Genomic DNA, 17906 nt, shown 5'->3' with positions numbered 1-17906 from the left:
GGCATTGTCTTTTTAGTATCCTGTGGACTCTGCGCAGGAGCCCCACCTCAACGATATATATCACTGATGCTCGGTAGTGTGTCTGTGTGTCTGTGGTTTATGTTTTGTTTTTTTAATCTTTATTTTACCAGTAAATGTTTCCCATTCTGATTCAGAATACATTTTTTTGAAGCAGTCCTGGCCAAGACAGCTGCATAATAAGAACAAACAACAGACTCAAAAACAAGAAATCACACAAAAGAAATAAATAGTTTTAGGAGTCAGTAGGGAACCTAAATAAAGTGGCAGTTTGTGTGATACGTCCTTATAAAGACAATGTACCAGTGTTCCGCTCTACAGTTGTATAATAGAGGACAAACCAACTCTCTCATACAAACTGCAATGATCGTAATTGTAATGCCGCACGATATAATGAATCTAACATTTTTGAAAAAAGCTGAACTTGCATGCGTGTATAAAATATCACCTTTTGTACGGCGGATGTTGTTTCCTTGCTGTCTTTGAGTGACTGGGTTTTTTAAACATACATTTTAATGCAAAACACTTTGAGTTTACTGTTAAATGAAACGTGCTATAAAAATCAAATCAAAATATGGTTCATACCAATGATCATTTGTTTTCCCCCCTCTTTTTCTTCCCAATTGGGAATCATGCAACATAATGAATCTCATTGTCGTGGTTAAGGCAATCTATGTCATGAGCAAAATAAAGTAACATCTTCTCAATTAGCACCTCCCATGGAAAGCATGTGTTCAGATGAACCACTAAGTGGCAGCATATCACAGCAGTGTCACACGACGATTAACAAGCCCTCAGCAAACAGTAGTCTAATTGTGCATATCTCATCTGGAGTGCACACAGAGTAAACTAATTGCTAAACTCAACCATTGTTTGGTACCAGAGATTAAACAAAAGACGGAATCCTATACTATGTTTCTTGACTTGCAAAATAAATTTTAAAAAGACCAAGATCAGTAGGACTGCACAACTGAGAAGCATTTAAAGCAGATTTAGCTTCTGCAGCAGCAGGAAAAGCTACAAAGATCTTTGGCTGTACTTAATGGCAGCCAATCAGAGCATAGCAGCATTCCTAGGATTCAGCCAGATACATTCAAACTATTCAGCCCTGAACACGAGGAAGTCAAAGACCAAAGGGCGATGATTTATACAGTGGTGGTGCTGGATTGACCTGCTGGCTGAGTGACTCGTCACAGCCGAGGGAAGAAAGATCTACTGTGTTCAGGGTTCCCCCTGTTCACACCTTCTGCAGGTTTACAGTGCGTTCATGTATGCTGCACATTTGTTGGAAGCCAGCACTTCACTTGCTGCAGACTTGAATATAAAGTGTACATTCTTGTGGGAATCTAAGGTGTGTAGCTTTCAGTCCCTTTCATTCTTAATGTGTAGCTCTACATTCCGGTTGTAAGGTCTTTGTGTCCTTCAGTCGTTTTCAGACCCTGTTTGACTATTCAGTGCTTGTGCAAATACATGTGGGTATCTGGAGTCCATAGCAACCCACAAACCAAGCCATTCAGAATTGACTCCCCTTCTTTTGTCACAAGTAGTTCTCATTAGAATATACTGCCCCCCCCCCCCCATCCCAATCTCCACATTTACGGACTCACGGACTTTGAGGCCCGCTGACTGTCCCACTGTCAAATCTCGCAGACAATTTGAGCTTGTTATGAACACTTTTCGTAAGTCCGCATTTATGCAGACTTTGTGTAAAGGGAATTACGCACAATTCATAGCAATGTGAGGTTAAACACGGGGGTTACCAGTGGAAGCACATGGGATTTATTCATCCAACATTTCATTTTGTTATTGCAGCTGTTCTGACAAAAACGAATAAATCGATTATTTGACAGAAAAGAATGTGCGAGTCATTCAAATCAGGGAGTACAAAGTATAAAATAAATACTCACAATTTTACATAACATGACATTGTCATGGTAACGTTACATGGTGCAGCAAAGTGCTGTCCCATTCGTATTTACACCATTTGAAGCCCTTTGCAGCCTCTCACACTCAACCGTTTAACGTTTGACCTCAGCTCAGTCCCCGAGGGTTCAGGGTTTAAGGCTTTAGGTGGGACTTTGGGATTGGGCCTATACCTTTGCAAAGGTGCAGCAACATTTTCTCGCCATTCAGAGCAGACTGGGCTTTTTCTGGAGCGTTTCAGACAGCGGGTGAATACAGGTTTATTTAAGACAGACAGTATGAGAAAAATAATGGGGTTTTTTTTTACGTCAAAGCATGTAAACTTGTTGTGGTAGAAACCCAAAAGTACGACCCTGAAAATGAGCATGATACATCCCCTTTAAAGCAACATGAATTCATTTAGTTTGGCCACCTGTGGCTCACATGTCCCCTCCCATTCATCCATCCTGCAGATGCAGAACATTAATGTGTAACGTGTTTCCGGTCACCGTACGCATGTCCAATATTCACTCTCCTTTTAGCTCTGTTTGGTCTCCACCTGCCTCTCTAGCTGCTAAATGCTCCACTATGATCACCAGTTAGTCGCTCACTCTGTCTGTCGGCCATGTGGTACGTGTGGGCAGGTAGAAGTTGTGAGCTGTAAAACACAATCCATGTGAAATGGTGAGGCTGAGGGGAACTGCAGGTAGGTTGTAATTATTACAAGCAGTTTCTTTTAAATTGCACATCGTTTAGGATCCATTATTAAAATAAGGAATTTTAATCAGTGCAGCTTTAAGCTTCCCTTGGGCTGCTTTTCGCATCCCTGTATTAATTCAGTTTAGTTTCCAACCACGCCAGAGAATAAAAGAGAGGGAGGGGCAAAACCATTTCATAAATTCCCCCAAATAAGTTTCTGATTAATTGATGAAGGATAGGCTCAAAACTAATCCAATCAAATAAAAAGTCAAGGTGGCTCTCTGTTCTTCAGTCCTTGTCATGCTCCTCTCGTAAAGTACAGTACAGTTCTCTGTCCGACAGTAACCTCTGGTCACAACTGTTGTCGGCTACTGTTATTACATTACAGCCTGTGGCCACGTTTCATTCCTAACAGGAAACCCCCTTCTTTCCCCTCCGCCCTCCTGACCCGGCCCACTTTCTCCTCAGACTCCTGCCTCAGCGACAGTTCAAAACAACATGGGACGAATCAGATGAACGGCCTTCTCATGTCTGCTCCAAGCCCCGGGATAGCCTCAGTGTGAGAGAGAGCGCAGCGGGAAAGGAGGCAGCGACGCAGATTTCTTTGCTTTGAAGCCAGCCCCAGTTTCCTTTCGGGTGTTAAACACAACTGGAAAGCACCAACAGCCAGAAACTCACAGCCTGAATACACGTGCAGATTGAGCTCTAACTTCCTCTGCGCCGTCTGTATTGAGCTGAGAGATATTGCAACCACACTGCAGCAGTCAGATCAGGATTGAAAGCTGCCTGCAGCATTTATTTTGTGTGTGTGTGTGTGTGTGTGTGTGTGTGTGTGTGTGTGAGTGTGATTCCTTGATGTGGTTATCCTGCAGGTAATTCAAATTGGCGTCATTTCAACGAGACGGTCACCGGATAAATTAGTAGAGAGGGCAGGCAAGTAACTCTGTCTGCCATGATGGCAAAAGCTAACCAGTATTTAGAGGTTCATTTCTGCTTTATTGTCATTTCTTCAACACAGTTTTGCACAACAAAAATGCAGGTTGTAGTCCCTTTATGCTACACAAGAAAAAAACGATACTTTTTTTTAATGGTGGAGTACGGAGGATGAGGTCAGGAAGTGCGTGAACTAAAAGTGAACTAAAACATTTCTGGTTTATTTCTGGATGAAATTAAGGGTAATTATGATACATTTAAACTACTCTAATTCTTGCCTGCAATATATTTTTAATTTTATATAAGTGTCATATACAGTTAAATAACAGAAAGCCTGTTAATGTGTCAGGATTTCTCAATTATTATATCTTATGCGTTTAACTGTATAATAGCAATCTATATATTTCTCACTGTAGGTTTTTGAAATACTAGACCTGCACTATTCAGCGTTCTTATATGAGTAAACATGTGTAAAGAGGACACTTGATTCTACAGCTCACCTCAGCTCTCGATGAGCCAGTCCTGAGCAGAATTGATCACCTGCGATGGGCACACAATGCATGCCGGTTAGATTTGTGTCCGACTTGCTCTGACGTCATCAACACGTGGTCAACGATAACCTCACGAGATCGAGGCGGCAGCAGTTTTTACAGCCAGGCGCTGCAGTTGCTCTCCACACACTGCATGACCCAATGCATGATGGGAAACGCCTGACTGTCGCTGATCAAAGAGCTGATTGGCTCTTAGATTTGACAACAAACACCACGTTTTGTAGAAATTCCTGTTTTTCTGTGTAATTGTAATATTTGACGATAGATTGTTGGCTATCAGTCTCATGTGCAGCAAAGGTTTAATCTAAAACATCTTGTGTGGTTGATAATAATAAAGATTATTTACATAATATATCAAAACGAGCAGCAAAGTGTTTCACAAACAGACATAACGCATGTTTCCACATAAATATATATTTACAAACACACCTGAATGAATCCGAACGAGGTCTGTAAACTACAAGAAGCCTACAGATCGGATCTAACAGGAAGTAACTGTTTCTGTGACTTCCTGTTTATTCTTTTTGAAGGCGGCTGAAAACTGTCCGCCTTGACCGCAGTTTATTTGCTGCTACCGCCTGCTCTCATCTACTTTCCAGGCGAGGGTCAGGTCATCTCGAACGAGCCTATTAAAACAGTGCGTTACTTGGCAGAAGCCCAGAGGCGTTAAAGGTAAACGAGGAGGACGGCACAGGGGGGACACCTTAGTCTCTCAGTGCAACCCCTCTCACATACACCTGTAGCCATTTGATCCATTGTTAATGTACGAATAATGACGTGTGCAACTTTAAGTAGTACTTGCACTTAATTACTTACCGCAAGTGTGAAGTTTAACTAGTGTTGACCATACTTTTACTGGTAGATGTCTAATATTGCACCACATCATTCCCCAAATAAAGTCATCATAGCACTATGTAAAATGGCAGTGAGAGTTGAATTTAAACACCTTTTCCACTTTCTCATTAACCCTGAAAAATGTACGCAACTCCCATTCTGCCCTCGTAATCGCAGTAACCGTTCTCTTCGGTGAGCATACCTCAAATGACAACAAAGCGAAGCACTTTCATTTTTTTGCTTTTTTTATTTTTGCAAATAGGAAAATAGCATATCTGGTATTCCAAAAACAAAAACAAACATAAAAATAAAACCCTGCCTGTGTTCAACCAGATACACAGGCGGGAGAGAGAGAGAAGCAGAGAAGAGAGAGATTGAATTGGATGATGATTAGGGAATACAGGTCTGGATGTAGGTCAGTAGAAGCAGCCCGGGGAGGCTCAGACACAAAGACAGCACCGGTTCAGACGGATCAACACGTCTGCCCGTCTGTCTGCTTTGAACAGGTTTCTACATCGCTAAGCGTGGTTGTTGTATTATTTAAAAAAAAGTGAAACCTAACGTATCCATATTGCTAAGAGACAGAGATATGAGGGTGGTGGCCGTGTGCTACATGCAGAAGTGCTCTACTTTTGGGTTCAATCAACAACAACTAAAAAGCACCAATGTTGCTCGAGCTAAGTTAAAAGTTGCCGGTGGCCTAAACGGTTTTGTAGAAGCACGTGTCTGCTGGAGACAACCTGGTTATGTGAACGCGTCGGCTACGCAGCCTCTTCGGGTGAAGCGCTGGTAGGTTAGCAATCAGGTTAAAATCATAATAGTGACTGACTAACCTTCCTTAGAACATTTCTTTTTTTTGGCATTTTACGGTTCCAAAACGTGATATGGAACTGCCATGAGAGCACAATGACTTGTTTCTCACCTTCCACTAACGCAAGTGCACTTGAGACCAGCGGACTCATCTTAATGGTTTGTGAATGGGTAGATGACCGTAATCAGTCTGACGTTCCACAGAATGATCACGCTACAATCAAAAAACCTCTCCGGCAACACGACTGAATAGCTTAATGCACTGATTGAAAAATCCTCACCGATAAAAAAAAACATCTCTATAAAAGCTAGAAGCTGTACGTGTTATCTTCGTCCTTTATGTCCAGTACACATTATAACATGATGACTATGCTAATTCACATGATTGAGTAGATGTTAGCTGGCTTCCCAGCTGTTTAAAACTATTAGCTTTTCTTGCTGCTGTATCCGACAGAGACACACGTTTTACAGTAACTGCTACTGTAAATTAGTAAGAGCAGTGTTTTCACATCACTTCTGCACCGTCGACCCAAAGTGTAGTGTATGGGCCGAGAACCTTTCTAGGCAACGTAAGTCGGCTGCACAATGATTCAGAGAGAATTTCAGACAACAAAGAGCTTATAAACGGTCACGCAGCCTGGGCGTTGTTTTCATGCTCTCGAGAGGGCCAGAACAGGGTTTTCTGGTTTGGCGGCACCCGGTTCAGGAATCACAGTTAAATAAGAGCAGTCATATGATAACAGTAGGATCAAGTGAGGTTGGTTTCGTGATACGGACAAAGGCATCAATAGAGATTAGTGCGTACTGGGGCTGTGAAAAAAGGCATACGGGTCAAAAAACGGTGGATTACGACTGGACGAATGCAACGAAGGCCTGGGTCAGGTGCATAATAACATCGGAGGTCCCCCCCCCCCCCAGCTTGGCCAAACTGTGAGGAGACCCACAATTCTAGTCCGACAGAAAACAACGCCTCGGCGTTTGCTCCGAAACATTGAGAGTCACACACCTTTCGTTCAGAGTGAACGAAAGGTGCTGCTTTGCTGCTTTAATCACAATTTCATACTTACAGCGATTGGCTGTCACGTGAACGCGTCCATACGATTACAACTCATTCAATAAATGTGATTTTTTTTTTGTTTTTTTTACTTTCATAACGTACAAAAAAACGCTGGGGAGCTCTCTCCGTGTGGACCCTGAAGTTTGACTTTAGGAAGAAGGGCAATCACAAAAGTAGAAAGGGGGGGTTATAGAATTACAGTCGCTCCTGTTGCTGGTTGCCACCCTACGCCTACAGCACCTGGTAGCTTGGTAACAGTAGTGCAAGCAGTGGTTGCAAGATGGGCCTCTGTAAGACTGTAAGGAAATCCACTTCCAGCTGACTTTTTCCTGAGGTGGCTGCTCAGCATGCCACGAGCTGCTGCTCAGAAAGGACCAGACAAAGACAAACAGCGGGGAGGAGAGAAACGTGTGTGGAGAAACGGCCGCCAGCCTTTCGCCATTGTTCTGAAAGTTCTGCTCGTGAAAGCACCAAAAGTCCTGAGGAAGACACCCCCCCCCCCTCTAGTCAAAGCCAGGACGGGTGTGGTGTGCAGGACGAACGTGGCTGAAGGCGTCTCACACAGTGGCTCTGATAATCCTGCTGGGCCTGGAGCTGCGGTGGACCTTCGTGTGTTTGGATAAGTGGTCGCTGCGGGCGAACTTCTTCTCGCACAGGGAGCACTCGTAGGGCTTGACGCCGGAGTGGGAGCGCCGGTGGCGGGACAGCTCGTCGGATCGGGAGAACCTGGCGACACAAGAGCGGGAGTGAGGAACGTGGCAACAAAGAGAGACATCCACATTAAGCCCACTGGCTAATTTATCTATCGACGATGAGAACGCCAGTGTCCATGTCACCTACGTGAGCTAATCTGGCTTTCAAGGGTATGGCTAGGAGTCCTAGACCCATACTGCTTTGGACCCCTGTTAAATAATACATAGTAGGCTTTTTGAGGACCCCTATGCTGAGGTAGAATATTCTTTTTTTGCTTCAGAAGGGTTCAGTGTATCTGCTTTAGCGTAGGCTACACTGGAAATTAAATATAGCCATTCCACAATTCTTTGCTGCAGGAATGTTTAAAGCGGCGCACCATTCGGGCGTCGATAACATCCCCCGTTTAATGGTTCACTACGGATAAATTGAAAACCACAAACAACATCCGGAGTGCAGTCGGATTCCGTTAGCAACATGTTTGTCTTTCCTTAAGTCCTTATGAACTCTCCCTCACTTCTTTCTGCTGACATTTTCCCTAAAAGGTCGAGGAAAGTAGTTAGGAAAGTTTTTTACTATCAGACCGCAGCACTAAAATCATCACTTTTCACCCCAGTAGTGATAATTGTACTGGTTTCACCAACGCTATATTTTGTGCGTGATGTAATGCCCTCAAATGTTCCCTGAATGGAATGAAAAAAGTGAATTGAATGTACAATTCTAAAAGTTAAGTTTGCAATGTTTTTTTAAATCACAATTAGTGACATTTATCGGAAAGATAACTGAGAAATTATAAAGAAGATACTCGTTATAGCGTTAGCATAGGGCTAGGAGCCAATGATAGGAAACATTTGGCTTCTATGTTTTTGACTACTTAGTGGGAATGGAAGTGTTCAGACCAACGTTAGGTGAAAAAGAATAATCAATGGACTTTCTGGATTGTGATTCATGATCTCACCACTAGCTGAAAGACCCGCCTCCAATGCGGCCTCTAGCATCAACCAGTGGGGAAATCCCCTGAGAACATGGCGTAGTCCTTTAATCTTAAACTTAGTATTTGCTGTTAAACCTGGTACGGTACACATACCTCCAGCCGCACTCGGGCCAGCTACACGTGTAGGGTTTCTCGCCCGTGTGCCGGCGGAAGTGAGCTTTCAGGTGGCTGCTCTTGGTGTACATCTTCCCGCAGCCTGGGTGGGAGCACTTGTGGACCCTCTCCGTAGGCGCTAGTCTGGTCACCCGGGGGGCCACGGCCTTCAACAGGCCGTTGCCCTGGCCCCCGATCCCAGTCACGCCCGTGATCTCTAGAGTCCTCATAGTGATGGGTAGCGGGGCGATCTTCACGTACTTCTGGTCAGCCAACTTGCCATCTCCGCTGTGTATTGACAACAAGGCGGCGTGGGCGGAGGGCACCTGCGGGGCCAGCAGGGTGAGGTTTTGTCCGGTTGCACCCTGGAGCCCCATGATCAGATGAGTGAGCCAAATGCCACTTTGGGCCCCGGGCGGGGAACCCACCGGGGTCGGCGGCTGGGCCACAGGTAGGTGCTGGAGCTGGAGGACCAGCGGACCGCCCAGGAGCATTGGCGGGGTTAAGGTGGAAGACGAGGAGTTAGCGCGGGCAAAGGGGGAAAGGTCAGCGGGGCTGGGGCTCTTTTGTTCGTTCTGAGGGGGGTTTGAAGTGCAATGAGAGGCTAGACTAGTCCCTGGGTCACTACAAGTGTCTGAGGAAGCAGCTGGGGGCGCAGTGGAGGACAGGGAGCCACTGCATGGTAGAGGGGAGGCCTCCTCTTTTGGGACCAGTAGCCCCTCTTTGACCAGTTCCATCTTTTCCCTCAAGAACTCCTCTATGTCCTCCAGGGTTGGGGAGAACGGGGAAGTGGGTTGGAAAGGGAAGTGCGGAAGCTTCGGCTCCTGGCTCGGCGGCTCCTCTTCTCCCTCCGCCCTTAGGAAAATATGCAGACTCGCCCCATCGTCGTCGTCTTCGTCCTCCTCCTCGTCTTCCTCCTCCTCTCCGGGGCCGAAGCCGCGCAAAGCCCCCAGGTCCACGGCCTCGGGGCTGTCGCAGGAGGCCGAGCTGCCCCCCTCGCTGCGGGCTCCGTCTCCCAGGCCGAGGGAGAACAGGCTGCTGCTACTGCTGCTGCTGTCCCTGAACAGGTCATTCTCCAAGCTCAGCGGTCTGCTGCTGAGAGACACCATTGATCCGGGCCGAATGCGGAGGAGAGGATGTTGAGGAAACACTATCCAGAGGTAGGAGATCACAAAGAACCTGCAAGGCAACGTTGAGATTGGATTTTATTACCCAGCAGAAAGTGAGAAAGCATGACAAGCTTTACCTCAAGGACTTTAAACGTTACAGGCAGTAAATAAGAAGTAACTTATTCTACAGGCAAGTGCTTCTCTAAATTCTGTTTTCTATTTTGCTTACTTGACGGGCCAAAAACTATTTTCCACTTTGATACAAAATGATATTGTTTTTTTAAAACCATAACTAAGGGGTTGGGTGATATGGTTGAAATCACAACACTGATAAGAATATTTGGCGACACAATACAACAATAATACATTTTAATGTAGCAAATGTTGGCAATCGCATACAAAGTAGTCATGTACAATGTATCGTCATCTCACAATGTAACACAACTTTGTACTATTTGTGTTTAGGTTTGTGGTAATTTGATAAAATAAAACTTTATCTGGAAATAAAAATGTGGGTTGAAAATGTTTTTGAGTTGGTTATCGATCATTTATGCCTAGAGTTAGTCGTGTACTTTAGTGGTGCAGATATCTTTAACAAATGTGCAACGAATCGGATAATCAAAACCAATGGACATATAGAGAACCGGGGGCTTTTGTGGCCCTGAGAGGCTGGGGGGCCCCAGGATAGTTGCCCATTTTGCCAGTTGGTAATCCAGCCTTGAACCAGCTCTACCTAGAGTTAGAGCTGGACCACTTGAGTTTGACATTCGATATCACAGTTTTATTTTCAAACATAGGGGCCCCCTTGAACCTTTTGCCCCCGAGCCTTCTATAATTAACTTTATTCAAAAACGGACATTTTTATCTGTAGGCCACAATAATCTCTAAGCACTGGTCCGGTACCGTTTAGTGCCAGTGGTTATCTCACTAAATATACATATGTAGCCTATATAAAGTGAGGCAGTGGTAAAAAAAATAAAAATAAACAGTTACTGAAATTAAACACTAATTAAAGACGTATTGGCAAATCATTTGGTGATGTAAATTCCTAAGCATATTTGAAGTGAATGTGTAGCTTGCTGGGCGACCCCTGGCAGCGTGACCTCACGCTGGAAAACAAATAGATTTGACCCCGCTGAGGAACTCCTATGGAACTATGTAGAGCGGATGTTTGTTGCCGCTGTCAGACCGTCGGGCACATGTTGCAGCGGGGCCTGGCACTTCACGAGGTGCGCGAGCATGGCGCAGGGTAAACACGGCCCGCGCTGACGCGCCCCACAAGCCGTGTTTGCTTAGAGCCGATCGGGCTCGAAAGCGGAACAAAATAAAAAATAAACGGCCAGAAGAAGGAGCGGTCGGCAACCCGCCTTGAATACAACTGCGCCCGCAGGAATACACGAGTCTCAAGTTCGGCTCGGTCAAAAGAAATGTTCTATTTATACTCCTCCGTCACTCCGGACGAGCCGAGCAGTTGTACCCCGGACATTAGGCTCGACCTACCGTGTGTAGTTCGGAAGAGGCTCGGTCGGAGGAAAAAGCAGCGCCGTCGACAGGCTCTTTATGTATGCATATAGTTGCTGTTTTCTTTTTTTTCCTCCCTCCGTCGTGTTATTGTCGTAGCACGCTCACATCCCGTCCTTGCCACGGGTCCATGTTGGCATTCCTCTTTTTCCCAGCGTCACATGACGGCATTGCTGCACAACTCGGAGGCACGGGTCCCGCTCCGCGACTCCCATTGGCCGCGCGCGGCGGAGGCTCGCCCTAAAAGGGGCGCTCCGATTGGTTGCCGCTCGATAAATTCTGGCTGCCATGTGTTGATGGAGGAGATCGCGTTACAACGACTGAACACGGTACAGTGTGGCCCTTTTCGGTGGCGTTCGCGGTCCAGAGGGGGTGGTGGACAAAATAATGTAAACCCCATGTAATGCAACAGTTTACCATTTTGTCTTTCTATCAGGACAGCTTCAGGGCTCTTTGTCCTGCATCCTGCAAAGCTGCAGTTGTTGTTCCTGAGAAGAAAGGGGGAGGACATCTGACAAATGCGGAAGAAACTACACTTGAACATAATACACTACATGATCATCTGAGGAGGCATTTTTCAACTTCCATTATACAGTTGCACTCTGGGTAGTTATGCTCATAATTACTCAGAATGATTGATTCCCAAGTCAGGGCTGAGAGCTTATGCTCCTACAAACATAAATAAGCTATAAAAACTGCAAAGAGGACTCACCAGACCTCTGTTATGTTCTGTGTGCGCGTGCGCGCGCGCACGCATGTGTGTGTGCGTTGGCCATTATACTCCACACTTCAAGGGCGCCCTTTTGACTTTTTTCTATCTTGACAGTAATTCAGGAAGTGTCCATGGATATAAAAAAGTTTTGAAAAATATCAAAATTCAAGTGTGCAAGAGAGGGTGTGGTGCACGATCCGCCCCCCCCCCCCCGTGTGTTTTTCATGCTTACTTTTCCATTTTTCTCTCTTCGTCAAGTTAATAAACTACTACAAAATGTTTTGCATAGTCCAATGTTAGCCTAACAGGCTGTGTCTTTGCAAAGTGCTTGGATTTCTGTTTCCAGGAACTCCAACACATGATAACAAGGCGCCCTGTTCCTGTTGCGAGTCACTCCCCTTAGAAGATACAACCAGTCCAACCCGTCCGGTAAGATATGACAGCGGTGGATCATGCATCGCTGTTTGATACAGAGCTCGTTGCCTTGATCCTTGCCATTGATCATCAATGCGGTTGCGTGGCTGGGTTAAGCTGCTGTAAGGAGCCCTGAGGCAAAAGTCCAGGGAGACCGGTCCATTGAAGTCGATGCTGCGGCTATTGGTCAGTTTGAATACATTTGTATTCATTTTAAAGGCATGTTTGCAGAGGGCCTGTGTTGTTTCATAAAATGCAATATAGGTTGCAATTCAGGTTGGGACCAATGACGTGTGGATAAAAAGCTTGTGATTGTGTATCGCCTGGAACAAGTAATGTAATCATCTTCTCCGGGCTTCTGCCAATGACATTTCTTCTAGAAACAGAGATTATTATTGTTAAAGATAAATGTTCTGTGAGTACAAAGAGTACAACTTGAGTTTTCTATTGCTGGAGCACAGAGCGGATGTAGGAAACAATGAAGATAATTAAGATGTAGGTGAACAAAAATGTTTTAATGTATCTTCAAAAGAATCAAAAGTACTAAAAATGAATTAGGACTGCATGACTGGCCTACGCAAACAGTATCCTCACTAGTCTCGTTCTTTTGGGAGAACCTCTATTATTCATACAAGCACGATGAACTTTCTAAAGTGCAAAGGTGCTCTAAGAGACATCCTCTGTGCCGGTCCGTTATACAAAGGGGCCCTCTGGTGGTTCAGCAGAGTCGCACAACAATAACTCCAGACGGTACATCTTAACAGGACATTCCAATAAAGTCAAAAATCAATCACACAAAATGTTACAGTCATCCTAAACTACATTCACTTATATTTCATAACCATTATTATTCCTTTTAACTTGGCTGCCGTTCAATTCTGTAATAAAATATGGGGAAGAAACTGCAAGCTCGTGTCTGAATCCAGTGGAATAAAATAATTTATTGAAAACCTCAAACTAATCTACACATTTTCTAAAAATCTATGTCAAGGTTTAAAAACAAAAATCCATGAATTCACTTTTTTTATTTCCACTAAATATATACAAGAAGTCCTGGTAAAGCAAACAAAAAAGTGATGATTATTGTAATGTATTGATATACATGTGTCACTATGAGTACTCGTGACAGACGTATGCCTCATGGCACAGCGTGCGCAGCCCGTTTAAACTCCAGAGATGTCAACTGTTGGATACGTTAAAAATAAACAAAGAAATGAATGAAATAAAATAATAAAAGATCAAAATAATAAAAATTTTTTTAAAAAAAAGAAATAAATTTGATGCTCTAAGTGGCCAATTCACGGCGGGGTGAAGAAGTCAGGTGAGGTAATACTAATAGTAAGGACTATCACCCAGGTGATAGATGTTCGTGTCCAGTGTAAAACCAAACGTCAACATTGACTTGTTTTAACTCACGTTAAAATCAACAGGACTATGTTTGTTAAATGATATTACTATATTATATCACTATAAAACAAGAGTACTTATTTCAACCCAAACCACACATTTGTCCAACATCTAAACAAGTAGTTTGGTTGTCTTAAACCTAACCAAGTAGTTTCCTGTGAACACAGAAGTTTCTTTTGAAAAGACAGCGTATGCACGTAACGAGGATGTCTTAGTCATTGACCTTGATCCATATGAGTTACAGAATAACCAGTAGAGCTCCAAACAAGTTGGCTTTTCTTCAAAGGTTCTATCGGTTAATAAGTGTCATTCAGTTCTTCCATGCTGGCTCTAATTGATCCTCCATAGAAGCCAAAGAGAGCCTCCGGTGAGAGGACTGTCAGCATAATGCGCCGCAGAAGGAGTGTCAAGACTCCAGTGTGGTTTCTTAGCAACAGGACACAGCAGGATATTGCTCCCATACAAGAATATATGAAAAAAACATTCACTTCATACATGAACATAGCTTGATTTTTACCCACAATGCATAGTTTGGACTGCGACGAAAGCGGCGCGTTCATCTGCATCTCATTACTGTGCCTTAAGAACACAACCCATCCCTGAGAAGAAGAACGAGGCAGTAACTGTAGTACAGCACCAGAGGTTATGTGCTACTCTATATTTATACTTCCTCTGATGGTGTTGCTGATGGAGATTGGTGAGTGCTTGAGGTCGGCGTGGCTGTAGACGACCCTGGTGGAGCAAACAAAACACCAGCAGCATGAAGCAGCAGCAGCAGCATGAAGCAGCAGCAGCAGCATGAAGCAGCAGCATGAAGCAGCATGAAGCAGCAGCATGAAGCAGCATGAAGCAGCAGCAGCATGAAGCAGCATGAAGCAGCAGCAGCATGAAGCAGCAGCAGCATGAAGCAGCAGCAGCAGCAGTATGAAGCAGCAGCAGCAGCAGCATGAAGCAGCAGCAGCAGCATGATGCAGCAGCAGCAGCAGCATGAAGCAGCAGCAGCAGCAGCATGAAGCAGCAGCAGCATGAAGAAGCAGCAGCATGAAGCAGCAGCAGGCTGAGGCCATGTAAGCCTTCACACTCTTAAGGCAGTTGCCGAGGCAAATTGCCAGCAACACCTGCAGGAAATACAGAATGACATTTTAAAATGGATGTGTTTAAAGGCCTAGTTGATCGTCTCTTTTGCAATACAATGTTGAAGACTTTCATTCAGTTATAGAGAATTGTCTGAAATGATCACAATTGAAACTAGAGACCGTCTTGCACCAAATCACACCGGGGGAATAAAGTGGCCCCGGTGTATAAACATCCAGATAAACATCTGGCAGAGTTCCCGCTACAGTAAGGGTCTCCAGGACCACATTTTGCCACGATGACACACACACACACACACACACACACACACAGACTCACAAGGTGCAAACAATACCAGCATCACTCTCGCAGGCCTGCTAAATATACTCACCTGCTAATCAGATTGAATTTAAATTTTAGTTTTATTCATTCATTGGAACTTTGAAGGGGTGGCGCAAGTGTTTTTTCTTGGTTTTGCCCGAATCAATTTGTAGCATACAGTATGTGTAACGTATTTACACTTAACCCCAAATATGCTCCCGTAGCTGTGCCTACGGTGAGTGTGTGTGTGAATGTTGGGTAGATCCTGATAGGCAGGTGGCACCTTGCATGGTAGCCCTGTCATCAGTGTGTGAATGGGTGAATGACGACAAGTAGTGTGAAAGCGCTTTGAGTGGTCGGAAAGACTAGAAAAGTCTATACAAGTATATTCCATTTACCATTTACTATATGACAACTCCCAGAACGGACAACGCCGTAGCAGCGACCTGTCAATCACAGTAAGCCCGCCCTAAAGCATACTCTGCTTTATGGTCTATTTGACTCTAAATAAAACACTTAATGAACATCATGCTGTATTGAAGACTTGAAACTAGAGATTGTGTCGGTTGATACTAAAACCATTTAGCATTGCGCTCCTATAACATTGTTAAAAACAAAAGGATGAAAATTGATACAGAACCAGAGGTATCTTTTTTTATAACCTTGATGAAACCTGGTGCAGACATTACCCACAATGCAACTTGACCATTGACAAGTTTGGTCTGCGATTCTGGGTGTGTTACGCTAATGGTGGCTAACGTAGCCTGGAGCTTTAGGCAAAGATGAGCGGACTGCGGAGGTCTAGTAAGCTTCTTTCTAACCCCACACCTCCAGATGTTTCTCTTTTTCAAACCTGTAGTCTTCAGCCCCAGCGGATGCTGACTCAATGACATCACTTGGTGAATTTTGTCCCCAAGCTCCCTCTGGAGACACTAATGGCTTCATACACTTCATAGGATACTTCTTTCACATACGTGTACTACTGCACTCCGCACACTTTGATGTGTAAAATCAGAGCTTAGCTTGTCTTTTTACACATATCTGTGCTTTTCCGTGTGTCTCTTTATCTTATCGTTTCCTATATTTATGTGATTTCGTCTCCTGCTGACACACTCTGATGAGGGCGTCAGCAGATTTGTCATTCCATTGATTGTAAAATAAAAATCACCACAATGACCATATTATGGCCATAAAAACATTCCTATTATCAGTCATTGAGTATGTCAGCAGTCTGCTTTGCTGCACACAGCGCCACAGGGTGGCAGACACGGGACATTGCAGATCACTATAAAAACCAAAGCCACATGACAGAGCTCAATGTCACAAAATAAGTAGTTAAATCCGTAGAAAAAGTCGGTCGCCTTTATTAGAAGCTGGGAAACCAAAACATTATGAACATTGTCGTTGTTAATACTCGTTTTTTTTCTTTTTTCGTAAGACCACAATATTGCAATTACCATCATCATCGCGTCACACTTTTCCTCACAACATGCAAAAGATTTTTAGTTCAGCGTTCCCTTTCTACACTACTGACAGAAGCTCCTGCTCTGGGTCTGCTGTAGGGATCACACCGTGGCTTACATTAACATTGCCAGTACAACTGAAGGTAGAAAAAGAACCCCGAAAACAAACACCAAACCTAATGCAACAGAGGAAATCTCAGAATGGATGAAAAGAGGAGAAATTCACAGCCTTATGCCATGTGTCTCCTGCGGGATGATGAACTACAGGCCATCGGAGCTCTCTGAGCTTTAGATTGGTAGAAACAGCTCGTTTTTTCCTTATTTATATCCAACTGTCTTAAAATGAAATTACAGATTTGGTGCCAATTCAGGACCTGGACGTAGAAAAACACCCCAAGGACAGTTGTAAAAGAATTCAATGTGCTTCTGAACCACGGACGAGGCTCACGTGTGTCCTGTAGACACCCAGGACTGTTCGTATTGCAGCCATGGGACCAATCAGAATGTCTCCTGACTGACGCCTAATAATACATTTATTATGTTCCCACGGTCACAATAGAAGCTTTTTTTTTTTTGACATCAAAACAGTATTTATTGAAAAGAAGGGCAATCTCACAAGTTGTGCACCTGATCACCGAGTCACTAGTTCTGAGATCGTGTATGGCTTTGGATGGTCTGTTGATCATAGACTTTGCTGACTTGTTGCTGAGCCCAATTTGGCGCTTGGAGCAAAAAAGCTAAAACACGAGGACGGATTACATTCTCAGGCCTCCAACAACGACATCAGAGCCACGACCGAAAACTCAACTCAATGAAGGCATTAATGGACAAACAAATGCCGGATACATACTGAGCTGCCCACTTTATTTCAATCTTCTCCGAGTCTCAGTACTGGTCATTTGAAAAATGGATCCGCTTGTGAAACACAAATGCTCTGAGAAAAAAGAATACCAACAGGAACCATTCAGCTGGTGGGACTGGGGAGGGGGTGGGGTGGGTGGTCCAACCATCGGGGTCAACAGATTGGATAGGGTCAACATTTTTTCTTTAAAATCAAGATACATTTTATTTCTTTTCTTAAAAAACAAACATTACAAAAAAAATCTGAATAGAGAATTAAAACAATGACATTCATTTTTCTTTTGAACTCTCAAAAAAAAAAAGAAAACAAAGAAACATCTCTTCTTGCATTTCATAAAAATAAAAACAAACAAAATAAATGAAGGGTGCCTGGCACAAGGGTTTGAATGCCGAGAAGATGCTGTAGCCATGCAGGGAGGTGGGGGGGGGGGGGGGGGGGGGGG

General features: G+C 44.2%; 1 protein-coding gene across 1 annotated transcript; it reads right to left on the bottom strand.

Annotated features, from left to right (window-relative positions):
- Nucleotides 1–5327: 5327 nt before the first annotated feature.
- LOC116399058 (Krueppel-like factor 15) lies at nt 5328–11427 on the bottom strand. The gene is made up of 3 exons (XM_031875903.1): nt 11191–11427; nt 8582–9760; nt 5328–7530 (listed from the first exon to the last, which is right to left on the bottom strand). The coding sequence occupies exons 2-3, from the start codon at nt 9688–9690 to the stop codon at nt 7362–7364; spliced, it is 1278 nt and encodes a 425-aa protein (XP_031731763.1). The 5' UTR covers nt 9691–9760; nt 11191–11427; the 3' UTR covers nt 5328–7361.
- Nucleotides 11428–17906: the final 6479 nt, after the last annotated feature.

The sequence above is a fragment of the Anarrhichthys ocellatus genome, unplaced genomic scaffold, assembly GCF_004355925.1.
Source record: "Anarrhichthys ocellatus isolate YVR2014 unplaced genomic scaffold, GSC_Weel_1.0 scaffold100, whole genome shotgun sequence".
NCBI lineage: Eukaryota > Metazoa > Chordata > Actinopteri > Perciformes > Anarhichadidae > Anarrhichthys > Anarrhichthys ocellatus.
Note: the sequence above shows the minus strand (reverse complement) of the source record. Positions and strands in the feature narration are given on the sequence as shown.

Excerpts from the sequence above, each read along its gene's own strand:
- LOC116399058 (XM_031875903.1), bottom strand. The coding sequence starts at position 9,690 with ATGGTGTCTCTCAGCAGCAGACCGCTGAGCTTGGAGAATGACCTGTTC. Across the intron at positions 7,531-8,581 it reads TGGCCCGAGTGCGGCTGGAG|GTTCTCCCGATCCGACGAGC; the intron begins GTATGTGTACCG and ends TTGTGTCGCCAG.